The 15563-nt window shown below is 41.9% G+C and overlaps 1 protein-coding gene across 3 annotated transcripts in view; it reads left to right on the top strand.

Annotated features, from left to right (window-relative positions):
• FRMD4A (FERM domain containing 4A) overlaps nt 1-15563 on the top strand; it is a 323302-nt gene that overhangs the window by 278490 nt on the left and 29249 nt on the right. For all 3 annotated transcript variants that reach the window (XM_055543859.1, XM_055543862.1, XM_055543861.1), the window contains exon 15: nt 12264-12397. In XM_055543859.1, the coding sequence (XP_055399834.1) occupies nt 12264-12397 (134 nt within the window). The remainder of the gene's footprint in view (nt 1-12263; nt 12398-15563) is intronic.

Genomic DNA, 15563 nt, shown 5'->3' with positions numbered 1-15563 from the left:
GCCAACCCCTAACAAAAGTCAGTGAGATGGTTTAATACAAGTAACCAGAAATATTGAGGTAGTGCCTGTGATGTTCTGAGCTCTGGTCTAAACACCTTGCCAGCACTGTCTCCTTTGATCATCCCAGCTTTTGAAGAAGTCCTGCTTTCGTTCTCACAGTATAAGGGAGGTGACAGATTGAGAGAGGTCATGTGACATTGCCGAGTCCTCACAGCAAGTAAGTCACAGGAGCCAGGACACAAGCCTAGACTTATTAACTCTTAACTGCTAGACAGTAGTATTCTGCCTCCAGAGGCTCCAAGACCGGTAGAGTTTCTCAAGGTGTATTCACAGCACTCTATCCTTATAACCTTCGTGCTGCTCGAAAATTTGACACCAATAACAAAGTATTTATGCGCTACTTAGATCTTTCACAAATATTCATAATCACTCCTGTTTTTCCCAGGGTTACTACATCAATTGATTATTTCTGGACAGCCCTTTCCAAGTAGCACTTGGCTAGTGTTTGTCAGTCTATACATTTTGAAATATCACTCTTCTGGCTCCAGGAAATTGCTGTCCATCTTCATATATCATGAACGCCAAACACAGCTAAGATTAAACAGTGTTCAAGTCTACAGTTATTTGCTTTGGTCTTTTGATAAGAGGCAGAGGCCAGTCCTTTAGGTGCTGGTCGGTAATTAGACATTTCCTTGTGATGTGAAGCACTCTGTAGCAATAGCTGGGAGAGGGACCAGAGTTGCCACGATGTTTGTCTGTTCTGGAGGCAGGGATGAGAAAGAAAAGAGGAGGAAGATGACACGGTATGGAAGGTTTCTTTTGTAAAATTTGTAAAAATGACTCCTAGAGGTGAGAGGGAACTGCCTCAGTAAGTCGTTTGTTAACAGCTTATTTACCAGAGACATATACAGTGTTTCAATATTCACTTACATACCAAATCACCAGTCACAGGTGTTAGTTTCCACAAAAATCCCCTGGTCAGTAGTGTCTGAAGTACCAGATTCTTTGAGGTTGGAGAAATCTTGGGGATTAGTTAGTTGGTCATTTTCTAGTTGGAGACATCATGGTTCTGAGAGGTTAACAACCCAAGTGTGTGTGTGTGCTCAGTTGTGACTCCATGGAGTACAGCCTGCCAGACTCCTCTGTCCATGGAATTTTCCAGACAAGGATACTGGAGTGGGTTGCCATTTCCTACTCCAGGGGAGTATTCCCAACCCAGGGATCAAACCCGCATCTCCTGCGTTGGTTCAACACTGAGCCACATGGGAAGTTCTTACAACTCGAGATCTGACACCACGAAGACCTACAAGACCTAGAACTAACACCCAAAAGATGTCCTTTTCATTATAGGGGACTGGAATGCAAAAGTAGGAAGTCAAGAAAAACATGGAGTAACAGGCAAATTTGGCCTTGGAATACAGAATGAGGCAGGGCAAAGACTAATAGAGTTTTGCCAAGAGAACACATTGGTCATAGCAAACACCCTCTTCCAAAAACACAAGAAATGACTCTATACATGGACATCACTACATGGTCAATACCAAAATCAGATTGATTATATTCTTTGCAGCCAAAGATGAAGAAGCTCTAGACAGTCAGCAAAAACAAGACTGGGAACTTACTGTGGCTCAGATCATGAACTCCTTACTGTCAAATTCAGACTTCAAGTAAAGAAAGTAGGGAAAACCACTAGACAATTTAGGTATGACCTAAACCAAATCCCTTATGATTATACAACAGAAGTGAAAAATAGATTCAAGGGATTAAATCTGATAAAGTGCCTGAAGAACTATGGATGGAGATTCATGACACGGTACAGGAGGCAAGAAACAAGACCATCCCCAAGAAAAAGAAATGCAAAAAGGCAAAGTGGTTGTCTGAGGAGGCCTTACAAATAGCAGTGAAAAGAAGAAAAGTGAAAGGCAAAGGAAAAAAGGAAAGATATGCCCATTTGAATGCAGAGTTCCAAAGAATAGCAAGGAGAGATAAGAAAGCCTTCCTCAGTGATCAATGCAAAGAAATAGAGGGAAACAATAGAATGGGAAAAACTAGAGATCTCTTCGAAAAAATTAGAGATACCAAGAGAACATTTCATGCAAAGATGGGCACAATAAAGGGCAGAAATGGTATGGACCTAACAGAAGCAGAAGATATTAAGAAGAGGTGGCAAGAATACACAGAAGAACTGCACAAAAAAATCTTAATGACCCAGATAACCACGATGGTGTGGTCACTCACTTAGAGCCAGACATCCTGGAATGTGAAGTCAAGTGGGCCTTAGGAAGCATCACTACGAAGAAAGCTAGTGGAGGTGATGGAATTCCAGTTGAGCTCTTTCAAATCCTAAAAGATGATGCTGTGAAAATGCTGCACTCAATATGCCAGCAAATTTGGAAAACTCAGCAGTGACCACAGGACTGGAAAAGGTCAGTTTTCATTCCAATCCCAAAGAAAGGCAATGCCAAAGAATGCTCAAACTACCGCACAATTGCACTCATCTCACACGCTAGTAAAGTAATGCTCAAAATACTCCAAGCCAGGCTTCAACAGTACATGAACCATGAACTTCCAGATGTTCAAGTTGGATTAGAAAAGGCAGAGGAACCAGAAATTAAATTGCCAACATTCATTGGATCATTGAAAAATCAAGAGAGTTCCAGAAAAGCATCTACTTCTGCTTCTTTGACTACGCCAAAGCCTTTGACTGTGTGGATCACAACAAACTGTGGAAAATTCTGAAAGAGATGGGAATACCAGACCACCTGATCTGCCTCTTGAGAAATCTGTATGCAGGTCAGGAAGCAGCAGTTAGAACTGGACATGGAACAACAGACTGGTTCCAAATAGGAAAAGGAGTACGTCAAGACTGTATATTGTCACCCTGCTTATTTAACTCCATGCAGAGTACATCATGAGAAACGCTGGGCTGGAAGAAGCACAAGCTGGAATCAAGATTGCCGGGAGAAATATCAATAACCTCAGATATGTAGATGACACCACCATTATGGCAGAAAGTGAAGAAGAACTAAAGAGCTTCTTGATGAAAGTGAAAGAGGAGAGTGAAAAAGTTGGCTTAAAACTCAACATTCAGAAAGCTAAAGTCATGGCATCCAGTCCCATCACTCCATGGCACATAGATGGAGAAACAGGGGAAACAGTGGCTGACTTTATTTTCTTGGGCTCCAAAATCACTGCAGATGGTGACTGCAGCCATGAAATTTAAAGACGCTTGCTCCTTGGAAGAAAAGTTATGACGAACTTAGCATATTCAAAAGCAGAGACATTACTTTGCCAACAAAGGTCCATCTAGTCAAAGCTATGGTTTTTCCAGTAGTCATGTATGGATGTGAGAGTTGGACTATAAAGAAAGCTGAGCATTGAGAATTGATGCTTTTGAACTGTGGTGTTGGAGAAGACTCTTGAGAGTCCCTTGGACTGCAAGGAGATCCAACCAGTCCATCCTAAAGGAGATCAGTCCTGAATATTCATTGGAAGGACTGATGCTGAAGCTGAAACTCCAATACTTTGGCCACCTGATGCGAAGAACTGACTCATTTGAAAAGACCCTGATGCTGGGAAAGATTGAAGGTGGGAGGAGAAGGGAACGACAGAGGATGAGATGGTTGGATGGCATCACCAACTCAATGGACATGAGTTTGAGTAAATGCCAGGAGTTGGTGATGGACAGGGAGGCCTGGCGGGCTGCAGTCCATGGGCTCGCAAAGAGTCAGACACGACTGAGTAACTGAACTGAACTATGTTGGAAATCCAGATGTCTTTTATCCTTAACAGCTGCTCTCAAAAATAGCAGATTCCCATCTTGTTCATTTCTAAGGGTTTGAACGTATAACCTTGGAGTTGTGTTGCCTGTGAAAAGGCATGTGTGTGTTCACATACCTGGAAATGGATAAATTGTAGTAACCGAGAACTTTTATACCATTCGCCATGTGTAGGTGCTGGTTGAAAATTATTTCTGTGCTTAGAATCCTTCCAGATGTGCTTTTAGTTGGTAAGACGCTCATTGCCCTGAGCCTCTGAGGCTCTTCTGATTGTGTTTCTCCCCTGGATTCATTCTGTTCTGTCACTTGAGAGGATGAAGAGTGAATGTCTGCCTCCCAGTTTCTAGCTGTCTGGCTATTCTACCTTTTAGATGCCACACCTGCCTTGCAGGGATGTCTGAAGGGTAACAACATCACATCATAGAGCACTTGGGGCTCCTTCTGATGCCCTTGAGTTCCTTTCTTTGGTGCGTTACTGGTGCACCCTTGTCACTGGGCACTCGGCCGCCTCCCCCCATGGTTGCCATATTTGCCTGGTTGCAGATAAGAGCCCCATAGACTCAGATCCCATAAGCTCCAGGAATGAGCAGCTGTAAGAACTCAGCACGCTTGCCCAGATGGTGCATTTCCTTTTCAGAAAGAGAGGCACTGGGAACCTCTTTTTCAAATGTGTTGTGTGACAAGAACCCCAGTGCAGAGCTGCCTTAGCTAGAGAATGGTGGAGTAGGGAGCCCAGGACCTGCCAAACTTCCTTGACCCCCATCCCACCCTCATCCACCCTAAGAAGCATAACTACGAACCCAGGGGCTCAAGAAACAGAATTTGAAGTGTCCAGACCACTTTCGCTTCTTCTAAAGATGAGCTTTGGAGCCCCAGTGGCGGCACAGAGAGCTTCTTTTCCTTGGCAAATGGCCTCCTGGAGCAGGGGCGAGAAAGTCATTTCAATCATATCTCTCTTTCTGATTCTACCCAGTGTGTACCCATGTGAGTATGAGCACTCACTCAAGTCTACCCTAGATACAAGCTAAATGCTGAAAGTGTGTGATCTCATTAGTCTTTATTTTATAGACATCCTTTCATTTATTTATTGACCACACCACATGGCATGTGGAGGGAAGATCCCCTGGAGAAGGAAATGGCAATGCACTCCAGTATACTTGCCTGGGAAATCCCATGGACAGAGGAGCCTGGCAGGCTACAGTCCATAGGGTCGCAAAGAGTCAGACACAGCACACATGCCATGAGGAATCTTAGTTCTCCAACCAGGGATCAAACTCAGGCCTCCTGCTTTGGGAGTGCAGAGTCTTAACCACTGGATCACCAGGGAAGTTCTCTCATTAGTCTTTTCAGCAGATTGAGGAGGGCAGGTCACTTGCCCAAGGTCACTCATTTAGTGCATGGTTTAGAATACAGACCAGATCATTTTACCCTCTCCTCACCATCCAGTTACCATGATAATAACACTCTGCATGTCTAGGCCAGCCAGCTCATTTACTTTGTTAAGATTTAACTTGGTGCCTGGCACCATATTCCTACTGAAGCAACTTCAAAATTAAAGGTTGAAACAGTGCCAGCCAAGTGTTAGTGGTGCCCAATATGGAGACAGCTCTTGAACCACCACTGTATCTTATATGAGCTTGGTATTTAGGCTAATTATTAGGTTGTTGTTCAGTTGCTAAATCATGTCCGACTATGTGACCCCATGGACTGCAGCACGCCAGGCTTCCCTGTCACTATCTCCCAGTTTACTCAAACTCATATCCATTGAGTCAGTGATGCCATCCAACTATCTCATCCTCTGTTGCCCCCTTCTCCTCCTGCCCTCAATCTTTCCCAGCATCAGGGTCTTTTCCAATGAGTCAGCTCTTTGTATCACATGGCCAAAGTATTAGAGCTTCAGCTTTAGCATCAGTCCTTCCAATGAATATTCATGGTTGATTTCCTTTAAGATTGACTTATTTGATTTCCTTACTGTCCAAGGAACTCTCAAGAGTCTTCTCAAGCACCACAGTTCAAAAGCATTAATTCTTTGACACTCAGCTTTCTTTATGGTCCAACTCTCACATCCATACATGACTACTGGAAAAACCATAGCTTTGACTAGATGGACATTTGTCAGCAAAATGGTGTCTCTGCTTTTGAATACATGGTCTAGGTTTGTCATAGCTTTTCTTCCAAGGAGCAAGTGCCTTTTAATTTTGTGACTGCAGTTACTGTCCGTGGTGATTTTGGAGTCTAGGAAAATAAAATCTGCCACAGTTTCCACTTTTTCCTTATCTATTTTCCATGAAGTGATGGTACCAGATGCCATCATCTTAGTTTTCTGAATATTGAGTTTTAAGGTAGCTTTTTCTCTCCTCTTTCACCCTCATCAAGAGGCTCTTTAGTTTCTCTTTGCTTTCCGCCACTAGAGTGGTATCATCTGCATATTTGAGGTTGTTGATATTTTTCCCATCAATCTTGATTCCACCCTGTGATTCATCCAGCCTTACATTTCACATGATGCACTCTGCATAAAAGTTAAATAAGCAAGGTGACAATATAGAGCCTGGATGTACTTTCTTCCCAATTTGAAACCAGTCCGTTGTTCCATGTCCGGTTCTAACTGTTGCTTCTTGACCTGCACACAGCTTTCTCAGGGAGCAGATAAGGTGGTCTGCTGCTGCTGCTGCTGCTGCCGTGTCACTTCAGTCGTGTCCGACTCTGTGGGACCCCAGAGACGGCAGCCCACCAGGTTCCCCCGTTCCTGGAATTCTCCAGGCAAGAACACTGGAGTGGGTTGCCATTTTCTTCTCCAATGCATGAAAGTGAAGTTGCTCAGTTGTGTCCGGCTCTTCGCGACCCCATGGACTGCAGCCCACCAGGCTCCTCCGTCCATGGGACTTTCCAGGCAAGAGTACTGGAGTGGGGTGCCATTGCCTTAGTATTCCCATTTCCTGAAGGATTTTCCACAGTTTGTTGTGATCCATACAGTCAAAGGCTTTAGTGTAGTCAATGAAGCAGAAGTGGATATTTTTCTGGAATTCCCTTGCTTTTTCTGTGATCCAACGAATGTTGGTTATTTGGTTTCTGGTTCCTCTGCCTTTTCTAAATCCAGCTTGTCCATCTGGAAGTTCTCAGTTCATGTACTGCTGAAGCCTAGCTTGAAGGATTTTGAGCATTACCTTGCTAGCATGTGAAATGAGTGCAACTGTATGGTAGTCTGAACATCCTTTGGCATTGCCTTTCTTTGGGATTGGAATGAAAACTGACCTTTCCAGTCCTGTGGCCACTGCTGAGTTTTTCAAATTTGCTGGTATATTGAGTACAGCACTTTACTAACAGCATAAACTTTTAGGATGTTAAATAGCTCAACTGGAATTCCATCGCCTCCACTAGCTTTGTTCGTAGTGATGCTTCCTAAGGCCCACTTGACTTTACACTCCAGGATGTCTGGCTGTAGACAGTGATGACACCATCATGGTTATCTGGGTCATTAAGAACTGTTTTGTATAGTTCTGTGTATTCTTGCCACCTCTTCTTAATCTCTTCTGCTTCTGTTAGGTCCTCACCATTTTTGTCCTTTATTGTGCACATTTTTCCATGAAATGTTCCCTTGGTATCTCTGATTTTCTTGAAGAGATCTCTAGTCGTTCCCATTCTACTTTTTCCCTCTATTTCTTTGCATTGTTCTCTGAGGAAAGCTTTCTTATCTCTCCTTGCTATTCTCTGGAACTAGGTAAATCTTTCCCTTTCTCCATTGCCTTTCGCTTCTCTTCTTTTCTCAGTCATTTGTAAGCCCTCCTCAGACAACCACGTTGCCTTCTTACATTTCTTTTTCTTTGAGATGTTTTGGTCACAGCTTCCTGTTCTTCAGACACTCCATCTACTAGATTTAATCCCTTGAATCTACTTGTCACTTCCACTGAATAGACATCAGGGATTTGATTTAGGTCATACCTGAATGGCCTAGTGGTTTTTCCCTACTTTCTTCAATTTAAGCCTGAATTTTGCAATAAGGAGCTGATGATCTCAACCACAGTCAGCTCCCAGTCTTGTTTTTGCTGACTGTATAGAGCTTCTCTATCTTCAGCTGCAAAGAATATGATCAGTCTAATTTCAGCATTGCCCATCTGGTGATGTCCTTGGGTAGTCATCTCTTGTGTTGTTGGAAGAGGGTGTTTGCTATGACCAGTGTGTGCTCTGGCAAAACTCCTTTAGCCTTTGCCCTGCTTCATTTTGTATTCCAAGGACAAACTTGCTTATTACTCCAGGTATCTCTTGACTTCCTACTTTTGCATTCCAATTGCCTGTGATGAGAAGGACATCTTTTTTTGGTGTTAGTTCTAAAAGGTACTGTAAATCTTCATAGAACCATTCAAATACAGCTTTTTGGCATTAGTGGTTGGGGCATAGAGTTGGATTACTGTGATGTTGAATGGTTTGCCTTGGAAGCAAACCAAGATCATTTTTGAGATAGCACCCAAGTACTGCATTCTCAACTCTTCTGTTGACTATGAGGGCTATCACATTTCTTCTAAGAGATTTTTGGCCACAGTAGTAAATATATTGGTCATCTGAATTAAATTTGCTGATTCCTGTCCACTTTAGTTCACTGATTTCTAAAATGTTGATGTTCACATTTTAGGAATTATTTAGGCTAATTTTTGTAAATAATAATAATTTAGGTAGTGCTAATGAGCTCAAATTGCCAACATCCACTGGATCATCGAAAAAGCAAGAGAGTTCCAGAAAACATCTATTTCTGCTTTATTGACTATACTAAAGCCTTTGACTGTGTGGATCACAATAAACTGTGGAAAATTCTTCAAGAGATGGGAATACCAGACCACCTGACCTGCCTCTTGAGAAACCTGTATGCAGGTCAAGAAGCAACAGTAAGAACTGGACATGGAACAACAGACTGGTTCCAAATAGGAAAAGGAGAACGTCAAGGCTGTATATTGTCACCCTGCTTATGTAACTTATATGCAGAGTACATCATGAGAAAGGCTGGGCTGGATGAAGCACAAGCTGGAATCAAGATTGCCAGGAGAAATCTCAATAACCTTAGATATGCAGATGACACCACCCTTATGGCAGAAAGTGAAGAGGAACTAAAAAGCCTCTTGATGAAAGTGAAAGAGGAGAGTGAAAATGTTGGCTTAAAGCTCAACATTCAAAACTAAGATCATCGCATCTGGTCCCATCACTTCATGGGAAATAGATGGGGAAACAGTGTCAGACTTTATTTTTTTGGCCTCCAAAATCACTGCAGATGGTGATTGCAGCCATGAAATTAAAAGACACTTACTCCTTGGAAGGAAAGTTATGACCAACCTAGATAGCACATTCAAAAGCAGAGACATTACTTTGCCAACAAAGGTCCGTCTAGTCAAGACTATAGTTTTTCCTGTGGTCATGTATGGATGTGAGAGTTGGACTGTGGAGAAAGCTGAGCACTGAATAATTGATGCCTTTGAACTGTGGTGTTGGAGAAGACTCTTGAGAGTCCCTTGGACTGCAAGGAGATCCAACCAGTCCATTCTAAAGGAGATCAGCCCTGGGATTTCTTTGGAAGGAATGATGCTAAAGCTGAAACTCCAGTACTTTGGCCACCTCATGCGAAGAGTTGACTCATTGGAAAAGACTCTGATGCTAGGAGGGATTGGGGACAGGAGGAGGAGGGAATGACAGAGGATGAGATGGCTGGATGGCATCACCAACTTGATGGACGTGAGTTTGAGTGAACTCCAGGGGTTGGTGATGGACAGGGAGGCCTGGTGTGCTGCAATTCATGGGGTCGCAAAGAGTCGGACACGACTGAGCGACTGAACTGAACTGAATGAGCTCAAAACAAAGCTTAACTAATCTCATAACTAGAGGTCAGATCATCCAGAAACACTGTGCTTTACCACCCAGAGTTTAATGTTGTGATTTTTCCCATCCTTTAAATATAATTCATTCTTAGATTAGACTTCATAAATCATCATTTCCTATTGAGAGGTTAGGTAGAGGTGAGAGGGAAAACAATGAATGTTTCATTTGTGCTAGAAATCCTTTAATCTTCTTGGACCCAAGTTTCCCCAGGTCTGTTTTTTAAATCTAAAGTCTGACTTCCTTCCAGTATTATTTTATATTCTTATTAATCCTTTCAATGATGAAATAGAGCTTAGCTCATTAAATTTTCCTGTGTCTTCACCTGTGGTTGGTGACTATGGCTAAGAGAATGAAGTTAAGATTCAAAATGGTTTTTTAATAGCTGTGTTATGTTAGATGGATATAGACTGGATATAGTTCAGGACTAATAAACTGGGGGTAATTGACTTATGGGGGTAGAAAACCTGAAGCATTTCAAAAAGCGGAGCGTGCAGTAGTGTCCAGCCATGTGTTACATTAGCACACCATATGGATTTAGAATCTGAGCGAGACGCGGTCATAGACGCTTTGTGAGGGTCAAGTTTTCATTTGCATTTACTGTTGAATTTGGAAACATGCAACTGAAGCATGATGAAATCCAGGAAAGAGCTTCAAAAATGATTAAAAGCTTGGAAGGCTGATTCTATAAAGAAACCACTTACAGGGACTAGATTTCTTTACCGAGATGAGATACAACTTAATTATAGCGTGCTGCGATTCATGGGGTCACAAAGAGTTGGACACGACTGAGTGACTGAACTGAACTGAAGCATATGATTGACAACAGTATTTGTTTATTCAAGCTAATATGTATTAGCCAGTATGGAGACAAAAATGGTCCATTCCTGCAGTGATGGAAATTCTCTGTTTCAAGTTAGAATGGAGTAGGGGGTAGGGGAAGCCTAAAATGGAGTCAAAGTGTACCTAAACATTGAAAATTCTTGAGGATTAAGGTTATAAGAACCTAGGTGCCTGGTAATTGAGGGAACATGGGGACTCCTGCTCAGAGCCTAAAGAAGAAAGAAGAATCATATATTTATGGGACTGATTGGAGCATCGCAGGGTTTTTAGTGTAAAAGCATGGAAGTCTTTTTTTTCTAGTATTGATTCTGAGACACCTTCTTTAACCACTGGAAGTAACAGAACAGTTGACTCTTGAGAATTCCTTTTGGATTATTCTCAAATCTGTCATCCATTCACTGAATCGTCCCAAAATGCTTCCTAAGGAAATACAGTTCCCACCCCTCCCTCCAACAAATCCTGCTGGGATTTTTTATGGGGATTACAGTGATTCACTGGTTTAGTTCCTGAAGAACTGACATCATTACAACACCAAGCCTCCAATCCATGACCAGAGTACTTCCCTATCTTGTTTGAGGCCTTGTGTTTTTCTCATCAGAGTATTCTACTTTTCATTGTGGGGATCTGTCCACCTTTCACTAGATGAATCTCGAGGTATTTGATGTCGTTTGATGCTGTTGCTGATCTCATGACAGGGGCCCCTTGAAGGCACACCCATCCATTTCTAAGATTTCGCTCTCCATGGCACAAGAAGCAAAGTAATAAGCAATGTTTCCTCTCCCAGGGAGTCAAGGTGCCTTGTCTAACCGTCCAGGTAGAAAAGGTATAATAGCTTCACTGTGGGAAACCTATTTCAGAGTCCAAACATTGCAGCCCAGAAACGATTCTTCTGATCTAACGTAAATCTCTCCAGTTGGCATTTCAGCTTATTTTCCTTTTGTTTGGTTTACAGTTTGCCTTACACAATGGTTTCCTATCTAGCAGGCTGCTATTTGAATCAGCAAGCAGATATTTCTATGCTGCATGTAAAAATAGGGATAACTTTTATTAGGAGGGAATTTGCTCATGATTCAGTCTTGCATTCAAAAACTACAATAAAAATCTAATTTTATTTTTTAACTATATGTGCTTAGCTAAAAAGACCAAAAGAAAATGCTTATTGGTGGTTACCTCTGGGTGACTAGCTTATGTATTATTTTTATACTTGTCTACATTGTCAGATTTTTATGATAAACATGCATTATCTTTGTACTAAGAAAAAAATAAACACTTTAAATTGAAAGAAATTAAAACTATGTATTAAAATGACTGGCTCAGGAATTCCCTGGCAGCCCAGTGGTTAGGACTCTGTGCTTTCGTTATCAAGGGTGCAATTTCAATCCCTAGTGGGGGAACTAAGATCCCTCAAGCTGTGTGGCATGGCCAAAAAAAATTAAACAAATGACTGGCTCAATTTACTTCCCCTTCTTGGTGCAAAATATTTATCAAAATTTGCTAGTGAAATTAAAATGGATGTATGACATATCTTAGGATAATCAAGGAAGAGAAACTTCTCTTTCAGGCATGTACATTTCCCTGTCAGTCTTTCTGACCAGTTGCAAATTACCCAGAGTGCTGAGAAGTTGTTCCTCAAGCTTGGAGCCCCAAGCACCTGTTTTATTTCACACTCTGTTGATTCCAGGGGTAAATCCCACATCCACAGCGTAGGCTTTGGTTCAGTTCCTTCATGGTCCAGATGTGCATCCCTTCGTCGACTGGCCTGGTAACCCTGCTGTTAATTGACAGGTTCTCAGGAATCGGATAGCTCTCAGTCGGCCAAGAAAGACATGCTGGCGGCCTTGAAATCCAGGCAGGAGGCTCTGGAGGAAACGCTGCGCCAGCGGCTGGAGGAGCTGAAGAAACTCTGCCTCCGAGAAGCAGTGAGTACCCTCGGTTCATCCTGTGCGCTCATCTGTGCTCGTGTGTTTATAAAAGGCAAGGGTGGGCATCACAGTGGGCCTAAGAGGGAAGCAGGACCTCTTCTGTTGATGACACCCAGCCCCTGGGATGAGCATCCCTCATCTTGGACCACAGTGAAACACTCTGACAGCAGTGAAAGCACGTCTTGGCAGAATTCCCAGTGAGAACCTCCCCCCAGGGGCCAAATGACAAGTAGTAATAACAGTCATGATAGCAACGGTAAACAGCAACATTTGCACGGTACCTCATAGTTTATAAAGCATTTCCTCATATGACAGGACCATGTTGGATGGAATGGTTTGCCATCTTCCTAAGACTTTGTGCCTGAGTTTATCAGTGTTTTGGCTTTTGTTTTTCTTGAGTATATTTCAGATTTATTTTTGTTGAGATCATAGTGAGAAGCACCTTTAGGGACCAACAAGGAAATCAGGAGTTCCTCTGATATATCTTTAAAACTCATGATCTGGTGTGTGTCTTTTAGTGTTTGTTTTTTTTTTTTTGGTAGATGATGCTTTTTTTTCCTTTAGTTTTTTCTATTTTGTTTGTTTGTTTTTACAGTAGGTCTTGGGTTACCCATTTTAAATATATCAGTGTCTACATGTCAGTCCCAAACTCCTAATCTATACCTCCCCCTGGTAATCATAAATTCATTCTCTAAGTCTGTGAATCTGCTTCTGCTTTGTAAATAAGTTGATTTGTATCATTTTTTTTTGTATTTCACATGTATTTTTTGATGTCATATGATATTTGTCTTTCTCTGTCTGACTTACTTCACTTTGAATGACAGTCTCCAGGTCCATCCATGTTGCTGCAAATGGCATTATTTCCTTCTTTTTGATGGCTGAGTACTATTCCATTGTATATGTGCCACATCTTCTTTATCCATTCATCTGTCAGCGGACATTCAGGTTGCCTCCACGTCTTGGCTACCACAAACAGTACTGCAGTGACCACTGGGGTGTGTGCATACTTTCGAAAAAAGTTTTTCTGGTTTCAGAAAAGTTTTTTTCCAGACATATTCCCAGGAGTTGGATTGCTCCTAGACATATATCTGGATCATATGGTAGCTCTATTTTTACTTTTTTGAGGAACCTCCACACTGTTTTCCACAGTGGCTGCACCAATTTACATTCCCATCAACAGTGTAGGAGGGTTCCCTTTTCTGCACACCCTCTCCAGCATTCATTATTTGCAGACTTTTCGGTTACGGCCATTGAGACTGGTGTGAGGTGATACCTCACTGTAGTTACAGTTTGTATTTCCCTAATAATTAGTGATGTTGAGCATCTTTCCATGTGCTTTTTTGGCCATCTGTATGTTTTCTTTGTAGAAATGTCTATTTAGGTCTTTGGCCTATTTTTTGATTGGGTTGTTTACTTTTTGGATATTGAGTTGCATGAGCTGTTTGTAAATGAAATCTTAGCCTAATCATCTAAAAAATATTCTAATTTATGCAAAGCAATGCTTCCTCAGGTATACATACACACACACACACACACACACACACATCTCGCGTCTCATTGAGATTTAGGGGCTGTAGCAGATCACTATTTATATTTATTTGTGTGTCTTTTTCCACCACCTTCTGCTTATTCCACAGTTCTTTGTTATGTTTGAAGGCTTGATTTCTTTTAATGCAATTCACGTTACTGTGAGCGTGCTTGCACACAGATACGATGGGGTGGGAACCCTTGGGGGAGAGATAGTCCCGCATGTAACAGTACAAGGAGCTCTGTTGGTCAAAAACTCCCAAAGGGAAGAGGAAAGGTGTTCCCAAACTAACTTGAAGAGTGTTACTCCCCTCCCCCAAATCATAATGCCTTACTCCGGGAAGAATGAAAGCAGGGGCCACAGAAGGAGATTACGTTACAGTTCAACTTGGCTTAATTATGCTCTGGATTGATTTAAACCGGAGCCAGCTCAAAGCAGACCCACATTAGCGCAAATCCTTTGCAAATCTTGGGAAAAGCAGTTGGCCCGGCTGGGGGACGTGCTCTGTGATACTGTTAATATCAGCAAGCTCTTTATAAAGAATGCGTTGGAAAGACTGAGACAACATGGGTGTGGGTATCTGCAGTTGTTAATTTGTAAAGCCTTATTTTTCTTTTAATAAAGGCAGCATCCTTAAACCCAGCAGGGAACCAGCACTATAAAACTGGTGAAACATGTCCGGGCAAGGTTAGCATGTCTGTTAAAGGTCTACGGGCATCTCTTAAATATAAAAGCAAAATAAGGAAAACAAAGCTCTTACTTTTTGTAATGTGGACACCAGAAAATAGAGCTCGAGTGGCAGAAATGACTTCACAAGAAGCCGGTCACAGTCTCCCACCTCCTCTGAACTCAGGGGACAGGAGAACTTGTCTCCTGACAGTCCTGCTCTTTCTGTGCCCCCCCCCACACACACACCATGCCCCTCAGCTCAGGGTAGCGAGAAGCTTTTTGTCATCTGGGGCATGGGGCAGCCCGAATGAGATGCAGTGGGAGTGTTTGGCAGAGTATAACTGACATAAGAATAGAAGGGGAACCGGGTCCATTGAGCCTCTCACCAGGGTGTGTTAAATTCCCCTTTCGCCAGCAGCTCTGGTTACACGTGAAATCAGATTAAATATGGAGAATCAAGGCCTGGACTCAAATACCTTCAAGCAGATGGTGGAAAATCAGTAGCCTCATTTTTTAAAAAAGATATTTTGTTTTAAAACCACAGACTTTTTTTTTTGTCTTCTTTGAAGTTTTATTTCATTATTCTCAGAAGGCTTGGTACTCTTGCTGGGACAATACAGATTCTCAATTTGCAGTAATTATCAATACAACTTTTCAATATTTCCTCTTCCATTGTAGTACCTTACAATGGAAGAGGAAATTTAGAGACAGCCTTTAAATTTTTCATAGATTTAAAAAAAATTTATTATATGTTGGACTGCAATTGATCTGCAATTTTATGTTAGAAAACCATAGACTCTTTAGAGTTTTAAATCAATGCCCATTTTAACAACTTTTCCCTTCTTTTTTAAGTCACAAAGTCAAAAAGAAAGTCCCAACAGCATAAAACCCTCTATCTGTCATGTTATTTATAGGCAGACTTTCAGGGCAGTAGATAAAAATGTTGCCGAGTAAACACATAACTAC

This window comes from Bubalus kerabau, chromosome 13, assembly GCF_029407905.1.
Source record: "Bubalus kerabau isolate K-KA32 ecotype Philippines breed swamp buffalo chromosome 13, PCC_UOA_SB_1v2, whole genome shotgun sequence".
NCBI classification, from domain to species: Eukaryota; Metazoa; Chordata; class Mammalia; order Artiodactyla; family Bovidae; genus Bubalus; species Bubalus kerabau.
Note: the sequence above shows the minus strand (reverse complement) of the source record. Positions and strands in the feature narration are given on the sequence as shown.